The sequence below is a fragment of the Anolis carolinensis genome, chromosome 3 (assembly GCF_035594765.1).
Source record: "Anolis carolinensis isolate JA03-04 chromosome 3, rAnoCar3.1.pri, whole genome shotgun sequence".
In the NCBI taxonomy this organism is placed as follows: Eukaryota; Metazoa; Chordata; class Lepidosauria; order Squamata; family Dactyloidae; genus Anolis; species Anolis carolinensis.
Window position 1 is genome coordinate 25,494,492 of NC_085843.1, and position 17,741 is coordinate 25,512,232.

Consider the following 17,741-nt stretch of genomic DNA (forward strand, 5'->3'; position numbering starts at 1 on the left):
GGCATTTTCTAGATTCTCCAGCTTTATTCTAGGGCATCCAAACATCTTCATGTACAACTGAAACTGTGTTCAACAAGTTGCATAGTAAGCAGATGTACAATATTAACTAATTCCAAGAAAGCATGGTCATTCCTACCTAAGGATCCCACCACTTCCACCCCATTAATCACGTTATCATTGTTGACTTTTTAATGATACTTTAATAGTATTACCTTGCCTTGGTATGGAGATAAAGAAAGACACACATTTTATCATTTAAGATTTAATTCTGCTTAGGATTCATGTCAGAAAATCCAAAGGAACACAGATAGCTGTGTCTCAGTACATTAAAAGATCAATTGCTCATTTACAGCAGAACATCTTCACATCATTAAGTGCCGTCTCATCAATTCTTCCTGCCATGTCTTCCACCTTTGTCTGTAACCCACATATATAGCCCTCAGGGCAACGCTGGCTCCATTGACCAAAAGTACCCCAGTCATGTGACTTGGTCACCACGGTAGCTCCATCCTCACAGGTGAACTGGATGTTGTTGGCTGCAACATCATCACCAATTCCCTGATCTCCAACCACTTGCAGAGAAAAGGCAACCAGGTAGCCTTTGGAACACTTTACAACATCTGACCATGTTCCCTGGCTGACAAAGGAAAAAAAGACAGCAAAACAGTCCTGTGAAATATATAAAACATGCAAACCATAGGCATAACCAGGGCAATTTTGAGCAGAACAAACTGATCTTTTCAATAGCAGCTATCTTCTTTCGTAAAAAAATTAAAAATGGTAACTTCCAGCTGAACAACATAACAACTGTGTTTATAAACATATTTTCAGTACGGTTTGCATTTTGAGATTTTGTTTATGAGTTCAAGAAAGAAATTATTTTTCTTTCTCCACCCAAAACCCTCTACAATATTGATGTGTAAAATCGTATTGCCTTATTAAAGATTTATTAATTTTTGTTTGCTTTTTGTTATTTAAAGAAGTTCTTACATAAAGGAAAAACTGTTTGGAATTCCAGAAAGGAGGCAATTCGTTTAATTCTGGCAGCAATTCATTTAATTCTTTGGGGTTACTTTAATGGATTAAGAATAAAAATTGTGATGAATGTACATGCTACATAAAGTCATAAGTATGAAAGCAAATTAGAGAAGACACCAAATACAGCCCATCCAAGTCCTAAAAAGTAATGTTAATGCACTGGATTATCTTCCAAAATAAAACCTAATGGTTTCTAAGGAGATCATAAAACTGTCGTGTTTGCTGCAACAGATTTAAATGTCTACTCTTTCTTACTTATATTTGATGAGATAGATAGCATTTAAGTTCTTAGGACCCATCTAGACGGACCCAAAAACCTGTCTCGGTTTTTACCGCGGGCATCCAAACAACGCCTCCAGTTAAAACTAATTAATTTGGAACAAACCAAGGTTTTCTTAGTTTGTTCTGAATTAATTTGATACCCCATTAGATCCAGGTCTTCGTTAAAGGCCTGGGTCTAATGGAGCATTTGACCTGTGGAGACTGACTTCTGGGTAGTCCTGGAATGGGCTTGGGTGAGTCTCCATTGCCATCCGAAATCTTTTGGGCTCCTGGAGACCAAACATGCAGGATGGCACCCACCCCACTCCCAAGACCCAAATTAAGTCCCTAAAAGTTAAAGTTAAAGGTACCTGGCTTCCATAACTTTCCTCCTCACATTCTGCTGGTGCAAGGAAAGGACACGCGAGAAGATGGAGGTGAGGAGGGATTTTCCTCCTCGCCCCTCCAGTCTCCTCAGACACCATTTCCTCGTGCCAAGTAGATTTTTTTTCCGTGTCAGGAGCAAGTTGAGTCGCTTCTGGAGTGAGATATGCGAAGTAGATATGAGGAGGAAAGTTATGGTGGCCAGATACATTTTCTTTAACTTTTTGGAAAAAAGTTGGGAGCTTTTGGGTGGCTACATGCTATCCTGATTTTAATCGGATGGCATGCAGCCGCCACCACCCCACCTCCCCCATCCTCCAGGAAAGCCTGGGTTTTGAGGAGGCAGTTGAGACAGAAACCCACTTCAAGATGGGTTTTGGTGCTCTCTGGAAGCACCCTTAGACTCTAGAATTTTGAATGAAGTCAATATAGTCCATTAGGTTTTCATCCAGCATCAAGGAATGTAGCATAGTGCTTCCCATCTTGCACATCCCAGGAAAAAAGGCAACGACAAAGAAAATAGAGAAATCAAAAAATGACTCACGGCCCAGCTTTAGATTCTATTGCAGAGCCATTTGTGCAATAGAGACGAATAGAATTCAGAGATGTATCATCTTGCCATAAAAATGCACCTTGATATTCTTGAACCTGGACAAGAATAAGATAAGTGTCTGTGTTAATACTGTTCCTTAAATCATGAATCACAATATTGCTCATTTTAATGAATGGGTAATTCTATATTTTAAGTAGGAATTTTCTCAGTACTATAATGTGCACCCTGATTGAGACTGTGTTATGATGTAGAGGTGTGCAAAACTTCACATGTTGTTTTGGATTTTGGACAAATTTGGCCATTAATAGATACAAACTGTCTAAATAAAACACAAGGAGAGCCCCCCCCTGAACTAAACAAAACAAAACAGCCCCCCTCATGATATTCAGGAAAGGTTTGTTAGTTTTGTTAGTATATCTTGACCATTTCTTTCCAAGTTGAAGCAAGAAATCTCTCAGTGGGGCAATGGGCTGAGTGCAGTCATATTTGCTGCATCACATGCCCTTCCTAAGTCAACTACAGGGCCAATTTTACTCTCCATTCTTCTGAACTTCAACTCTCAAAAATCCCTGTTTTTTTCCTGCAAGCTGTCTCTTCCCCTCAGGGAGGGGAGAAGGTTTTTAAAAATTCCAAAAAATCAGTGTATAAGCAAAATGTTCTGGAACTTTGCAGGAATGATGCCCTAAATATGTTGTCTCATTGTCCAGAAATTCAAAGGGGTGTCTCTTTTGGTTTTTTAATGTAAAAACTTTTTTTTAATCCAAAAATTAGTGGATAAGTGAAATGTTCTGAAACTTGGCAGACTAATAGTCATAGAATCATAGAATCATACAGTTGGAAGAGACCTCACGGGCCATCCAGTCCAACCCCCTGCAAGAAGCAGGAAAATCTCATTCAAAACACCCCCAACAGATGGCCATCCAGCCTCTGCTTAAAAGCCTCCAAAGAAGGAGCATCCACCACACTCCGGGGCAGAGAGTTCCACTGCCGAACAGCTCTCACAGTGAGGAAGTTCTTCCTAATGTTCAGGTGGAATCTCCTTTCCTATAGTTTGAAGCCATTGCTCCGCATCCTGGTCTGCAGGGCAGCAGCAAACAAGCTTGCTCCCTCCTCCCTATGAATTCCCTTCATATATTTGTACATGGTTATCATATCTCCTCTCAGCCTTCTCTTCTGCAGGCTAAACATGCCCAGCTCTTTAAGCCGCTCCTCATAGGGCTTGTTCTCCAGACCATTCATCATTTTTGTCATCCTCCTCTGGATGCTTTCCAGCTTGTCAACATCTCCCTTCAATTGCGGTGCCCAAAATTGGACACAGTATTCCAGGTGTGGTCTGATCAAGGCAGAATAGAGGGGGAGCATGACTTCCCTGGATCTAGACACTATACCCCTATTTAGCACGGGCTAAAGCCGCTATTAAGGCTTACTCCATGGCTCTGCGAGCAGCCAGGAAAGCTTTCACGACTGCCCGCATAGCGTCTGCGGCCAATAGGCCATCGGAGTTGTTCCGAGTAGTAGGGGAGCTCCTACGGCCCCCCGAGACCCAGGAGCTTCCCGATGACTCGGTAACTAGGTGCAGCGAGTTCGCGCATCATTTCGCAGGCAAAGTTGCTCAGATACGTCGTGAGTTGGACTCCAGCTTAACTGTGGTTTCAGCGGAGGTAACCGAGGCACCTGTCGGTTCGATCTTATGGGATTCTTTTCGGCTTGTTCTTCCTGATGACGTGGAGGGGATTCTTGGGTCTGTGAGGGCGACCACTTGCGCTCTGGATCTTTGTCCCTCTTGGCTGGTTAAACTGGCCAAGGATGGGTTGTTGGAGTGGTTTGTGGCTATAATAAATGCCTCCTTGGGTCAGGGGTCATTTCCTTCTTGTTTTAAGCAAGCGGTGGTAAAACCACTACTAAAAAAGACCTCGTTAGACCCATCGGTTTGTGACAATTACAGACCAATCTCCAACCTCCCATTTTTGGGCAAGGTTCTGGAGCGGGTGGTTGCCACGCAGCTCCAGGGGTTTCTCGATGACACCGATTTTCTGGACTGCTCGCAGTCTGGCTTCAGGCCTGGACACAGTACCGAGACGGCTCTGGTCGCCTTGGTGGATGACCTCCGCAGGGAACTGGACAGGGGGAGTGTGACCCTGTTGGTTCTCCTGGATATCTCAGCGGCTTTTGATACCATCGACCATGGTATCCTTCTGGGGCGGCTCTCTGGGATGGGGCTGGGTGGCACAGTTCTGCAGTGGCTCCAGTCCTTCCTGGAGGGCCGCTCCCAGATGGTGAAGCTGGGGGACACCTGCTCGGACCCCTGGCCATTGACCTGTGGGGTTCCGCAGGGGTCTATCTTATCCCCCATGCTATTTAACATCTACATGAAACCGCTGGGAGAGGTCATCCGGAGTTTTGGAGGGTGTTGCCATCTCTACGCAGATGACACGCAAATCCACTACTCGTTTCCATCTGATTCCAAGGAAGCCCCTCAGATGCTGAACCAGTGCCTGGCCGCTGTGGCGGACTGGATGAGGAGGAACAAGCTGAGAATCAATCCCGACAAGACAGAGGCCCTCCTGGTCAGTCGTGCATCGGATCGGGGCATTGGGTGGCAACCTGTGCTGGATGGGGTTGCACTCCCCCTGAAACCACAGGTCCGCAGTTTGGGGGTCCTCCTGGACTCAGCGTTGACGCTTGAAGCACAGGTGTCGGCGGTGGCCGGGAGGGCCTTTGTACAACTCAAACTTGTGCGCCAACTGCGACCATACCTCGTGAAGTCTGACTTGATCACGGTGGTCCATGCCTTAGTTACCTCTAGACTGGACTACTGTAATGCACTCTACGTGGGGCTTCCCTTGAAGATGGCCCGGAAATTACAATTGGTCCAACACTCGGCTGCCAGATTAATAACGGGGGCAAGTTACAGGGAGAGATCCACTCCCTTGTTTAAGGAGCTCCACTGGCTGCCGTTCATCTTCCGGTCCCAATTCAAGGTGCAGACCATCATCTATAAAGCCCTAAACGGTTTGGGACCCACCTACCTCCGTGACCGTATCTCCCTCCATAAACCTGCCCGATCTTTACGATCATCCGGGGAGGCCCTTTTATCACCACTGTCTATATCCCAGGCCCGCCTTGTGAGTACAAGGGAAAGGGCCTTTTCTGCTGTGGCCCCCCGACTATGGAACTCACTGCCTACTGAAATCAGGCAAGCTCCCACTTTGTCAGCTTTTAGGAAAGACCTGAAAACATGGCTCTTTCGCTGTGCTTTCGGTGAGTAATTTCTGTTATATATTTCTGTGTTACTCCCCCCCGAACATCTATCCTCTAAACTGCCCCACTTTCATATGTCCCTGTCCACATTGGAGTACCCCTCTGTCCCTCTCACTCTGGGTTTTATCTTTGTGTTCATGCGGCCTGCTCTTGTTTTACTGTTTCTTGATTCCTTGATGTGATGTTTATTATTATCTATTGTATTATTTTTAATTATGCTATGATATGCTGTTTTTATATTTTATTATATTGTATTGCTCTGGGCATGGCCCCATGTTAGCCGCCCCGAGTCCCCGCTGGGGAGATGGTGGCGGGGTATAAATAAAGTTTTATTATTATTATTATTATTATTATTATTATTATTATTATTATTATTATTATTTATGCAGGCCAAAATCTAATTGGCTTTTTTCACCGCCACATGACATTGTAGGCTCATGTTTAACTTGTTGTCCACAAGAAGTCCAAGATCTTTTTCACACATACTGCTGTCGAGCCAGGCGTCCCCCATTCTATATCTTTGCATTTCTTTTTTCTTTTTCTTTTTCTTTTTGCCGAAGTGAAGTATCTTGCATTTGTCCCTGTTGAACTTCATTTTGTTAGTTTTGGCCCATCTCTCTAATCTGTCGAGATCATTTTGAATTCTGCTCCTGTCTTCTGGAGTGTTGGCTATCCCTCCCAATTTGGTGTTGTCTGCAAACTTGATCATGTCTTCTAACCCTTTATCTAAGTCGTTAATAAAGATGTTGAACAGAACCGGGCCCAGGACAGAAGCCTGCGGCACTCCACTCATGACTTCTTTCCAGGATGAAGAAGATGCATTGGTGAGCACCCTTTGGGTTCGTTCGCTTAACCAATTACAGATCCACCTAACTGTAGTTTTGCCTAGCCCACATTTGACTAGCTTGTTTGCCAGAAGGTCATGGGGGACCTTGTCAAAGGCCTTACATCCACGGCATTCCCCACATCTACCCAGCTTGTAACTTTTATCGAAAAAAGAGATCAGATTAGTCTGGCATGACTTGTTTTTGGTAAATCCATGTTGACTATTAGCAATGACCACATTTGTTTCTAAGTGTTAGCAGACCACTTCCTTAACGATCTTTTCCAGAATCTTGCCTGGTATCTACATGAGGCTGACCAGACGGTAATTGTTTGGGTCATCTTTTTTTCCCTTCTTGAAGGTAGAGACCACATTGCCCTCCTCCAATCTGCTGGGACTTCTCCTGTTCTCCAAAAACTCTCAAAAATGATTGCTAGTGGTTCTGAAATAACTTCCGCTAGTTCCTTCAATACTCTTGGGTGGCCCTGGAGACTTAAATTCATTTATTCCTGGACGACTTCTTTCCGCAGTTGGGGTTGGATTTCCCCCAATCCTTCATCCACTCCATGTTGCTGAGGTTGAGGCTGGCTTTCTTTTGTGAGAAGACTGAGGCAAAGAAGACATTAAATAGTTCTACCTTTTCCCTATCCCCTGTTGGAATTTCCCCATCTTCTCCTTGCAGAGGCCCTATCGCCTCCCTGTTCTTTCTTTTCCTACCAACGTAAACAAAGAAGCCCTTTTTATTGTTTTCAGTATCTCTGGCAAGCCTGAGCTCATTTTGCACTTTAGCCTTGCGAACCTTTTCCCTACAGGAGTTGGCTATTTGTTTGAATTCTTCTTTGGTGATTTCTCCCCTTTTCCATTTCTTGTGCATGTCTCTTTTGAGCCTTAGCCCAGTTAGAAGTTCTTTGGACATCCATTCTGGCTTTCTTTGCACTTGTCTTATTTTTTTTTCTTTGTTGGTACTGTTTGCATTTGCGCCTTGAGTATTTCACTTTTGAAAAAGACTCCCTTGTCTTTTAGTATTGGCATCCACAGAATGGCACTCAGTATTTGTGATAAATGTATACTACAAGTGTGAAAAGTTTTGTCCTGTTAGCCACAAAAATGACAGAGAAATTAGCCTTTAAATTTTCCCCTACAGGACCACTAAAGGCATCTAGTCCAACCCAACTCAAAAGACTGCAATTGAAAAAAAATCTTAAAATTCAAGTTAACATTAAAATCCTACAAGTGTGGCAACTTTCATCCTGAAAGCTGTAAAAAAAAAATTGAAAGCCCAAAGTTCTCTGTAGCTGAGACAATGTGCTTGACCAAGGTGCTTAAATTGCTTAAATTGAAAAAAAAAACCTAAAAATCAGTGGATGACCAAATTTTTCTGAAACTGCAGAAATGATGCCCTACTCATGCTCTGTTGCTGTGGAGAAATTTAAGAGGATACCTCTTTTGATTTTTAAAATAAAATTTGTGAAATCTTCTAAATTTTCCTAAAAATCAGTGGATGAGTGAAATGTTTTGAAACTTGTCAGGTTTACAGTTGTAAATGTCCCAAGTTTCATAAAAATGATGGAGAAATTAGCCTCTGAAGTTCCCCCATTGCTCCAATGAAATAAAACTAACAAAACGATAACAAATCTTCTGAAATTCAGATTTGAAATGAACCACCACCCATATACGACTATTTTGAAATATTTTCAAAACAAAACAATTGACCATCCAAATTTAGAAATGAAATTCAAAACGGATTTCTGCCATTTAGCACACCCCTATATATAATGGGTATTCTTGTTCTATCATAAGCAAATTATTGTTGAACATATATACCTAGAATTGCACATATTCACTGGACACAGAAATGTATTAACTTAAACCAAGATTATTGGCAGATATGCAACAGTTTTGAAATTGTTTTGCCATAGGCCTAGCATGAGTTTAACCTATACTGAAAAAAGGTGTATTTATAGATCGGGGAAATGCAAAGTATGGCCCACAGATCACACATTATAGCATCCCAGTACCTTAAGATTGTCCCCAAACCCCTATACATACATACACTTAAAATAATTTAAACAAATCCCAGTAAGACCTGTTGAAGACTAGAATAGATTATTTCTGGGGGTGGTGGGCTCTCCCACTTTGAAGGTCTTTATATTAGAATTGAATTCCATGATCTTGAAAGTGCTGTAGTTGTATATTTCATCTCTCCAAATCTAAATGCCAAACACCCCTAGACTTCTTCTTTACTCGTTCAGTCGTTTTCGACTCTTTGTGACCTCATGGACCAGTCCACGCCAGAGCTCCCTGTCAGCCGTTGCCACCCCCAGTTCCTTCAAGGTCAAGCCAGTCACTTCAAGGAACACCCCTAGACAGCTTGGAATAATTAGACCTGATCTTTAGCCAGATCTAACTCTTGAAAATAGAAGTCACCTAAAATAGGCTTTTTCTGGTTTGAAGCAGCACCAGGGGTAGAGTACTATGTTAAAGTCTTGGGGGTGCTGAAAATGGTCTCAGGACCTTAGAAGTTCCCAGTTACAAACAAGACAAATACAGGAATGGTAAAATAGAAACACCTTAATAGAAAAACCATACGCATATCCTTGAGGGCATAGCACCACATCACCCCAGGTGCCCCACGCTCCTCCATTTGGCACAGTGATAACAGAACTATGCTGCCGGGCTTCAGACATCCAGAGGCAGTGGATGAGGATCAAGGATTGCACAGCTCTGACCCAGAGGACCATTTTAAGTCTTTGGTTCTAGAAACAAGAACATTTGGGGAGAAGAACAGCCTTGAGAATGTGCTAAATACCATATTTTCTTAAATGTGTGTTTCATTGTAACAGATTTGAGATTTTAAAAATAGCTTAGATATTCTCCAGCAAATTATAGATACTGATACTCAAAATACATACAAATTGGAGACCAAGATGCCATCAGTGGTTTTTTTTACTGTTTTATAGTTTTCCTGTTGTTTTGCAAACAGCAACTTCCTCCCCCAATATTATAGACCCAGACCCTGACCAGATTCGTCCCTATTGAGCCCCAGAACTAAAGCCACAGCGAATTGGTGTATCAGGAGGGCCTTTTAGACCAGATTAGCCCTGCAGATTAATGTGTGTGGCCCCAGAAGGATTCTCTTTTAAGGATTATCTCCTGGAACATTGCTGGTTGGGCAAATAAAAGTGGGGATTGTTATTTTAGTAAATATATTTCCGCCTTCGATGTGATCCTGCTGCAGGAAACATGGGCAAATTATACTATTGTTTTAAATGGTTTTGCCACCTATTCCTTGAATGCTAGTCAGGTAAGCAAAAAAGGACGTGCTTGGGAAGGCCTTGCTGTTCTGGTTTCAACATTATCTGTGTAAGAGACTTTCTTTCCTTTTGGAGTCAAATAATATAATTAATGAGGCACAAGCAGCATTTAGAAAGAACTATTCCACTATTGATCATTGCTTAGTGCTCTCTCATCTTGCTGAGAAACACATCAGATTGCTACAGGGTAAGCTGTTTGTGGCCTTCTAGAAAACAGCATTTGACTCCAACTCCAAAAATAAATTATGGGAAAAATTGAACATGACTTTGAATGATAAAAGACTTCTAGGCCTTATTAAGGCCCTGTATAGTGACAGCATACTACACATCAGATGTGCAACCTGGGATAACACATATTCATCTGTCTAAAGGGGTCAGACAGGGCTACATCTTGCTCCCACCTTTTTAAACATATTCATTAATAATCTGGAAGAAGTTCTATTGGACCCCAGTGTTCATTTGCACAAGCTCAGAACAAGAAGTCCCTTGTTGTTCTATGCTGATGATGGTGCTATCATCTCACACTCCAGGGCAGGACTAAGTTACCTACTAAGGAAATTCCTAAATTATTGCTCATCGAATGTCCTAAAAATCAATCACAGGAAATCTAAAGTTCTGGTTTTTGAGGAAAAAATTCCCCATGCCACCGGTCCCTTGATGGGCATCCTTTAGAACAGGTTAGAAGCTTCCCATATCTGGGGCTGCTTTTCCATCACACTTTGTCCTGGTTCACTCATATATCTTCTATTTCCCTGAAAGCACAAGTAAGCAGATTTTGTGTTTTAGCTTTGCCAAGGGGTGTTGGTATATACCATTTTCTATTAAAGTTTTTAACTCCAAGATAGCTACCCAGCTGCTGTATGCTTCCAGCATCTGGATTGGTGGCCTAACATTTAGGATAGATAGGCAAGCACCATTTTTGAGGGCTTTCTACCAGTTCCACAGATGTATGTTATCCTGTGTCTTACTACTAGAATCCAGGGAAATCCCCCTGTCAGCTAGAGTTTGGAGGTCGGCCCTTAAATATTGGCTTAAGGTCAATGTTTTCTGTTTGGGCTCGGGTCTAAGTCTCAGCTATCCCCAACAAGCTGACCCGTTCACACCGTGCCAGTTAATTGGAATGGGAGTACAGGAATGGCTTTGATGATAAGGGCCATCTGGTTTGGGAGGGAACCATCATCTATCTGGGAATGGAATGTTAGCACTTAGGTGTAGTGTAGAAGGGGGACCATGGGGGGGTGGTTTTGATATACTAGTGTTTTGGCGGGATTTAGTCAGAAGTAGCTTCTTTTTCAACTTGGTAAGAAGGATCAATAAAGTGTTTCCAAGGATTTGCCTGTGTGAGCCTGCTTTGTATACAAGAACTTCTAAGAACTGACAGGATGAGTACACTAGTAGCTGGTTTAAGCTTAATTCTAAAAAGCCTATTCTATTGGCCTTTCTTTGCCCCTCTTAACTCACATGGGTTTCAACATGGCACTTCAATCTATTAAATAAAGATTGTGGGACACTGCCTTCTGTGAGCTGCACTCTCGCTCATATGTTTCTTGTTCCCCAAGAGCCCTGTGTATACACTATGCTGGGTCTCTCCATGAAGCAAATTTTCTTAAGAACTTCACTGTGTCCAAATATTGTTGCCTATTCTCCAAGGCAAGATGTATTGTATTCTCATCTAAATTGCTTTGAGATAGATTTGTTAGAGTCCCAAATAATGCAAGACTTTGCCCATGCAATAACCAGGAAGTTGAATGTATGTATCACATCTTATTGTTCTGCAGTTTTTACAAACAGGCCTGATTATATATTATTAGCCCACTACTGAGAAACTTACTGGGTAGATCAGCCCAATTCCACGTAAAGTTTTTATTAGGAGATAATCTCTCCCACATGACCTTGGCTGGTGACAAGTTTATCTCCGAGATAGCCAGGATCATACAATTTCCTGTATTAGACTCAGGCTGAAACTTTCCCTGTATTAATTTGCAGTGTTTTCACTCTTGTTCATATGCATCTTGTATAGCATGTTGTACTGCATTTTAATCAGTTTTATCAGTTTATTAATATGTCTGCACTTTGTGCACCTTTTACTGCTGAGTCAATTGGGTATTTGGATTGATTGATTGACTGACATTTACATAGATTTATACACAGCAATACTTTCCTACCTTTACTTTACAATCTGAGACCTATTGCTGGGTCTCTTCCTCTTTAGTCGTACTCCCTTTGAATCTTGTTTTTCTGAAATTATCCCAAAGGAGACATACCGTGTTTCCCCGAAAATAAGACATCCCCATAAAATAAGACCTAGTAGAGATTTGGGGGAGTTGTCTAATATAAGACACCCCCTGAAAGTAAAACCTAGGAAGAGGGAGCCGAAAAAGGGAAGGTGCGGCTTCCCCAGCGGCGATGGGAAGGCAAAGGAGGAGCCCTCCTTCACTTTCCCCAGTGGCGGTGGCCTCCTTCGCCGCCAGGGAAGGAGAGGAGGGAGCCCTTCTTCTCCTTCCCAGGCGGCAGCGGCAGCAGCCCCCTTCACCGCCCGGGAAGGAGAAGGACGAGCCCTTCTTCTCCTTCCCAGGCGGCGATGGCTCTCTCTTTCGCCGCCCGGGAAGGAGAGGAGGGAGCCCTTCTTCTCCTTCCCAGGCGGCGGTGATGGCGATGGCCCCCTTTGCCGCCCATGAAGGAGGAGCCCTTCTTCTCCTTCTCGGCTGGCGATGGCTCTCTTTCACCGAGAAAGGTAAAGGAGAAGAGGGAAAGGCGCACGCCTTTCGCTCCTTCTCCTGCACACTGCAGCCGTGGTGGAGGAGAAGAGAGTGAAATAAGGCCTCCCCTGAAAGTAAGACCTAGCGTGTCTTTAGAGCCAAAAAATAATATAAGACAGTGTCTTATTTTAGGGGAAACACGGTACCTTAGTTTGAAAAACAACACAGATTTGCTGACCTTTCTAACTACAATTTTGTTTCAAAGGGCTGTTGTAGCACTTTTGAAACTGAGAGACAAAATTTAGTAACATAAGCTTTAGTAAAGTATATTCTCTCAAATTTCAGGTTATCTGAGGAAGTACACTTAAGTTTACGAAAGTTTACGATTCCAACTTTGGTCTGTCAGTTAAATCTTAAAAGTGCTACAATATCTCTTTGCATCCTGATTTTCCAGATTGACATGGTGATATCTTTGAGTGATACAATTCGATTGTTACAACTAACACAAGAGGTGTCATCCAGTTCATTTGGGTCAATTCTAAGAACCAAAACCAAGCCTACCTGAGAATCAAAACATAGTTTGGATTTCGTTATGAGAGGCAGGGCTACAATGAAAGGTTTATTCTACTTTTTCTTTATAGTAAAGATAATATAGTAATTGATTAAATAGTTTGGTTCTGTAGACAGCTTAGACTTATTGAAAAATTACTCTGGATCAACACACAATTGCTCTTCTCATCATTTCTGTATATCTTTCTATACAACTTTAGAATCGTATAATAACAATACCAGTGGCAAGATGGAGAGAAAAAATAAATAGAATTATGAAGTTTCTAGGATGAGGGATGCTTTTAGAAAAACAAAAGAAGACTCCAATTTTATTCATTTATTGATTTCCCTATCTATAGCAAAGAGCCATGAAATAACCCTTCCTGGAACCCTGAAAAGTCAATGCTGGCAGTCAGAGCAGATAGAACGGGTCTAATCAATTATCTGATTAACTATAACGTAGCTTCCTCTGCTTCTAACTGACAGGGTTAGGATCCTTTTCCTTCTTTCCTGCATTGCTGAAGTAGTAAGATAAAAACTATGCAACCCTACTTACAAGCTCACAGCAAGATGTTTTCTGTAGCCAGAATGAGAGAAAGCTCCTAATGATTTTTTTAAATATGAAAGTGGGTTGGCCTGTAAGCCTGTACAGGAGAGAGACACATTGGCTGTTGTTTCTCATGTATAACATTATGTGATTTGCTCCGCTGCTCTGGTTTTTAGCAATTCCAGGCTGATGGAAAGCAATTCATTCGCTTTTCTTTTGTGTCTATCCACCCATCCACCACTGACATTGTTGTCCACTATTAAGAAGTTCCTCCATTATCTCCATGTTAGGGATTCACTTTGAAATATTTCAAAAGATCACTGCAGAACCATAGATTACAATGGGTTGCTGAGTGAATCTTTTAACAATGATATAAAAATTCATAGCTATATTCTATTCTACCCTTACCAACCATTCTTGGTTGACTATTGTCTCTGGGATGGCCCCAAAACATTTTAGTTGACTCATATGAAGAAAGAGTTGCCATTTCTCCAGATTTTGTGTGCCAAAAGTTCTTACCTCAAAATTTGTAATAGAAGACAAGATGTCTAACATAGCCAATGATGGATTTGAAGATACAGGGGAGGCTGCCTGTCTCCTCTAGTGCCTCTGTGCCCCAGCTCTCCCCTTAGCATGTGTCACCTAAAATAGACATCTTCCTCTTTGGAATGGCAAATCCAGCTTTGGTAAGATAAGTTAGAACCACTTTTCATAGACAGATAGAAGAGAGAGGGAGTGGCAAGCACTGAATAATACATTAATACAGTATGTATGCTCCAGCTCCATATTCCAAAAGAAATATCATGATACTTAGTTCTCTCATTATGGAAATGGCTACAACAAAAAGAACAGGGAAGGAACAAAGACAAAATTCATATGCTAAAATGAATTGACCTAATTCATAATAAACCATATTAGTACTAATATACAAACTGCCTAACATTTTTTGCAGTTTGGTCATTTAACTCGGTTCGGATATACACTCTGTGCGATAATGTTTTTACTAACTGTTATGTTTAAATATTTTTTTCTAATTTGGAATTTTTAATATAAGAGGTACATTACTGTTATTTTATACCCTTTGATATTAAATGATGTAATTGTGGGATTGAAGGTTTACCATTTTATATGAATATTAACTCTCCTGAGTCCCTCTGGGGAGAGAGGGTGATCTAGAAATAAAGTTTATTATTATTATTATTATTATTATTATTATTATTATTATTATTATTTACAAAGCACATTTTAGTAAATTTCCATATTTTGAAATACTAGACCGTATCACATGGCTGATGGAGTTGCTCTGCTTCGTGAGGGGGGGGGGCATGGGGGAAGTGTGGGGAGCACATGGAGCTCCTGTGTTGCCATGGTGACGGCATGCGCCAGTTTCATCCTCCTTCACCTACAGAGCCATGACGGCATAGTATGATAGGAGCTGGAGGGCTCTGTGGATGACTTGGGATAAACCACCACATGCTGCTGAATTTAGCCCTTAGCGATGAGGTGGGCAGACCTTTGAGACAGAGCCAATTTGTATCTGCTTTTTTAAAATTAAAAAATCCATCATATCAAACTTGGTTGAAAGGATATATGGATAGGATGAGTGCCTACATCAAGGTTCTGTAGTATAACTCTCTGCATGTAGAGTAATGCATTGATTGTGTTACACAACCCTTGATTTGAAAGGCAGACTTACATAATTACATACATACCTGCATATGCAAGAATATTTGCCAGAGTCATAGTTTAATACTCAAGCCACTATGGATCTCATCACACTAGAGAATGGATCCACTTTAAATCCGGTTGCTCCTTCTGCAGAATTCTGGAACTTGTAGTTTAGGGAGGGGCTTTTAAACTGGTCAGTCAGAGAGGTCCTGGGCCTCACAAGACTACAGACCCCAGAATTCTGCAGAAGGCAGTAACCGGATTTTAAGTGGATCCATGCTTGAGTCTAGTGTGTTGATGCAGTAAACCACATTGGCTTTCCAAGGACAAACTATACATTATATTAAGTATATAGTGTGCAAATTCCTGCTACTTTGTCTATATTTGAAAGTAAGTACTATACAATCTTTCAATTCCTGCTTTCTTCTCAACCCAAATTATCCGGCATGTGCAAATTTGGGGTGGTGATGGGATGACTGGGGAAATAAAGTTCAAATCTCCCCATCTGTTGCACCCCAAGGCAGAGCGAGCACTCGAAAACCAGACCAGAGCCAATATAACACACAAGACATTTATTGAAGCAGAATATATATATCTATGCGCATTTAAACTGGAAAGTCAGAGTAAGAAATAGTCCATAATACATAGTCTATTGCAATTCAGAAAGAGTTTATCAGTGTCCAATTTGTAATCCACAAGTGAAGCTCTATAGCTTCCTTTAGAAATAAAAGTTTGTCCATGAAGCAATAGCAGAAACAAAGCACTGCAAAACTTCTTGAAAAGTCCCGTAGCAAAGTCAAGGAAGCAAGGTAAACAAAGCAGAGTCGATCTCGATTTAGGAACAAGAAAGTCGCGGTAACAAGGCAAGGTCTACTCAGGAGTCGCAGCTCGGTGCAGCTCTCCTGAAACTGGAAACTCGGCACGGATTCAGAAGACAAGGCAAGGAGCTGGAAACTGGAACCTCTTCCGAGGAAAGGCAAAGTTGACACTGCAATCAGAATAAAGTGAGGAGTACTTTTAACAGAATCCCAAGTCTGCAAGAATTAGGGAGTGCAGGACCCACAAAGTTCTCATGGGAAATTTAATCATTATCCAATTTGAGAGCGAGTCTTTGACTTCTTCTCACCCCTTGTTTCCTGCTTCTATCTTTTGTAACAAAATCTCTCCGATTAAAAGTTCCATTCTTCCCCACGTCTGTACCATCTGGTACAGGTAACACCGGAGAGACTTTGGAATGTCCGTCAATTAGCGGATCCTGTAATATCACAATATCCAGCACCTGCAAGGCCTGAAACTGAAGCAGGAATGCCCTCAAAATCCATCGCCTTATCTGTTTCTAACTCTAACTCTCGATGAAACCTGGGCCATGATGGCTGAGCCACAACACCATCTGAAGTGTGGAATCTCTAGTTATGATTGGGAAGACAAAAATTGCAAACAAATCCTTTGGAATTAAATACCAGGGAGCCTTCGTGAACACCAGCAATTTCTTTTCAGTAGCAAAATATAATGGAGTTCAGTCTCTTCACACACACAAAAGGACAATTTCCAGGTTATCCTAAATATTCCTCTCTAGGTCCCCCCAGTATGATATTACAGTCAGTTTCCAGTGGACATTGATCAGAGAGTTGAAGAAAATCCCTGGAAAGGTGTTTACTCAGGTTAAAAATAGCAATTATTTTATTTGTGGTTTTTCAGGGGTCCTGTTCTCTGAACTCTGGTGAATGTGGAGAGCTGACTGTACTAAGAAAATGAGCCTAGTGATAGCAATTGATTTCAAGCATGATAGCTTTCTATGTACTCTGAAAGGTACGTCTTCTCCCTTTGTGACTTTGGAAGACATTAGAAAGGAAAGTACACCATGGAATTGCTGGATATCTAAAATCACGAAATAGATTGTCCCATTCAAATTGTTGGGGCAAATGGAGCAAGGAACAAATGAGAACTTTATGTATCAGGTTTCCTTTATTCGACTCTGACTAGTAGAATACAGTCAGTTCCTCTAAATAATATTACAGTTGTATACTATTTTACAACCAAATGGGTTTTTAACATAATTTTGTATCCAGTACATCAATTGAAAAATGTTGCAAACTTGAATAGATGTGAATTTTGCTCAGTATGTTTGTTCATTAAGATAAATAATATGAACATCAATGTGGGAAACAAAAAAAAAACTAGCAAATCAGTGTATATATCATATTTCTTCAATTCTAAAATGCCATTGTTTGTAAGATGCACACTAATTTCAATACCACCAACAGAAAAAGATAGATATAGGTATATGGATATAGATGTATGTAACACATGCAATTCTAAGATGCACCCCATTAGAGCTATTTATATGGAGATAAAATGTGTCTTAAAATTGAAGAAATAAAGTGTTCATGTATAAGTCAACCTTGTGCATAAGTCAAGGACAACCTTTGAGACTAAAATTATGGATTTTGATATGACCTGTGGATAAGTAGAGTTTCATTCCCCAGAGAAGGGAAAGTACCAGTGTGGCCTCAGGTTGCCATCCAAACCTGACCACTGCTGCCACCATTCTCCTGACTAGGGATTCAAAAAGATATTTTCCCACTTTATTCTGAGAAGGAGATTATTCCTTTTTTATAAGAGTTAACACCAGAGTGAAATTGAT

General features: G+C 41.4%; 1 protein-coding gene across 2 annotated transcripts; it reads right to left on the reverse strand.

The window, feature by feature from the left end:
* Positions 1-246: 246 nt before the first annotated feature.
* On the reverse strand, positions 247-14,047 carry LOC134297360 (vitelline membrane outer layer protein 1-like). Of its 2 annotated transcripts, none has more exons than XM_062974594.1 (4): positions 13,949-14,047; positions 8,891-9,076; positions 2,228-2,331; positions 247-637 (listed from the first exon to the last, which is right to left on the reverse strand). In XM_062974594.1, the coding sequence occupies exons 1-4, from the start codon at positions 13,982-13,984 to the stop codon at positions 343-345; spliced, it is 621 nt and encodes a 206-aa protein (XP_062830664.1). In that variant the 5' UTR covers positions 13,985-14,047; the 3' UTR covers positions 247-342. The 2 variants fall into 2 exon arrangements, with proteins under 2 accessions (XP_062830664.1, XP_062830665.1); XM_062974595.1 differs by lacking the exon at positions 13,949-14,047 and adding an exon at positions 13,439-13,521.
* Positions 14,048-17,741: the final 3,694 nt, after the last annotated feature.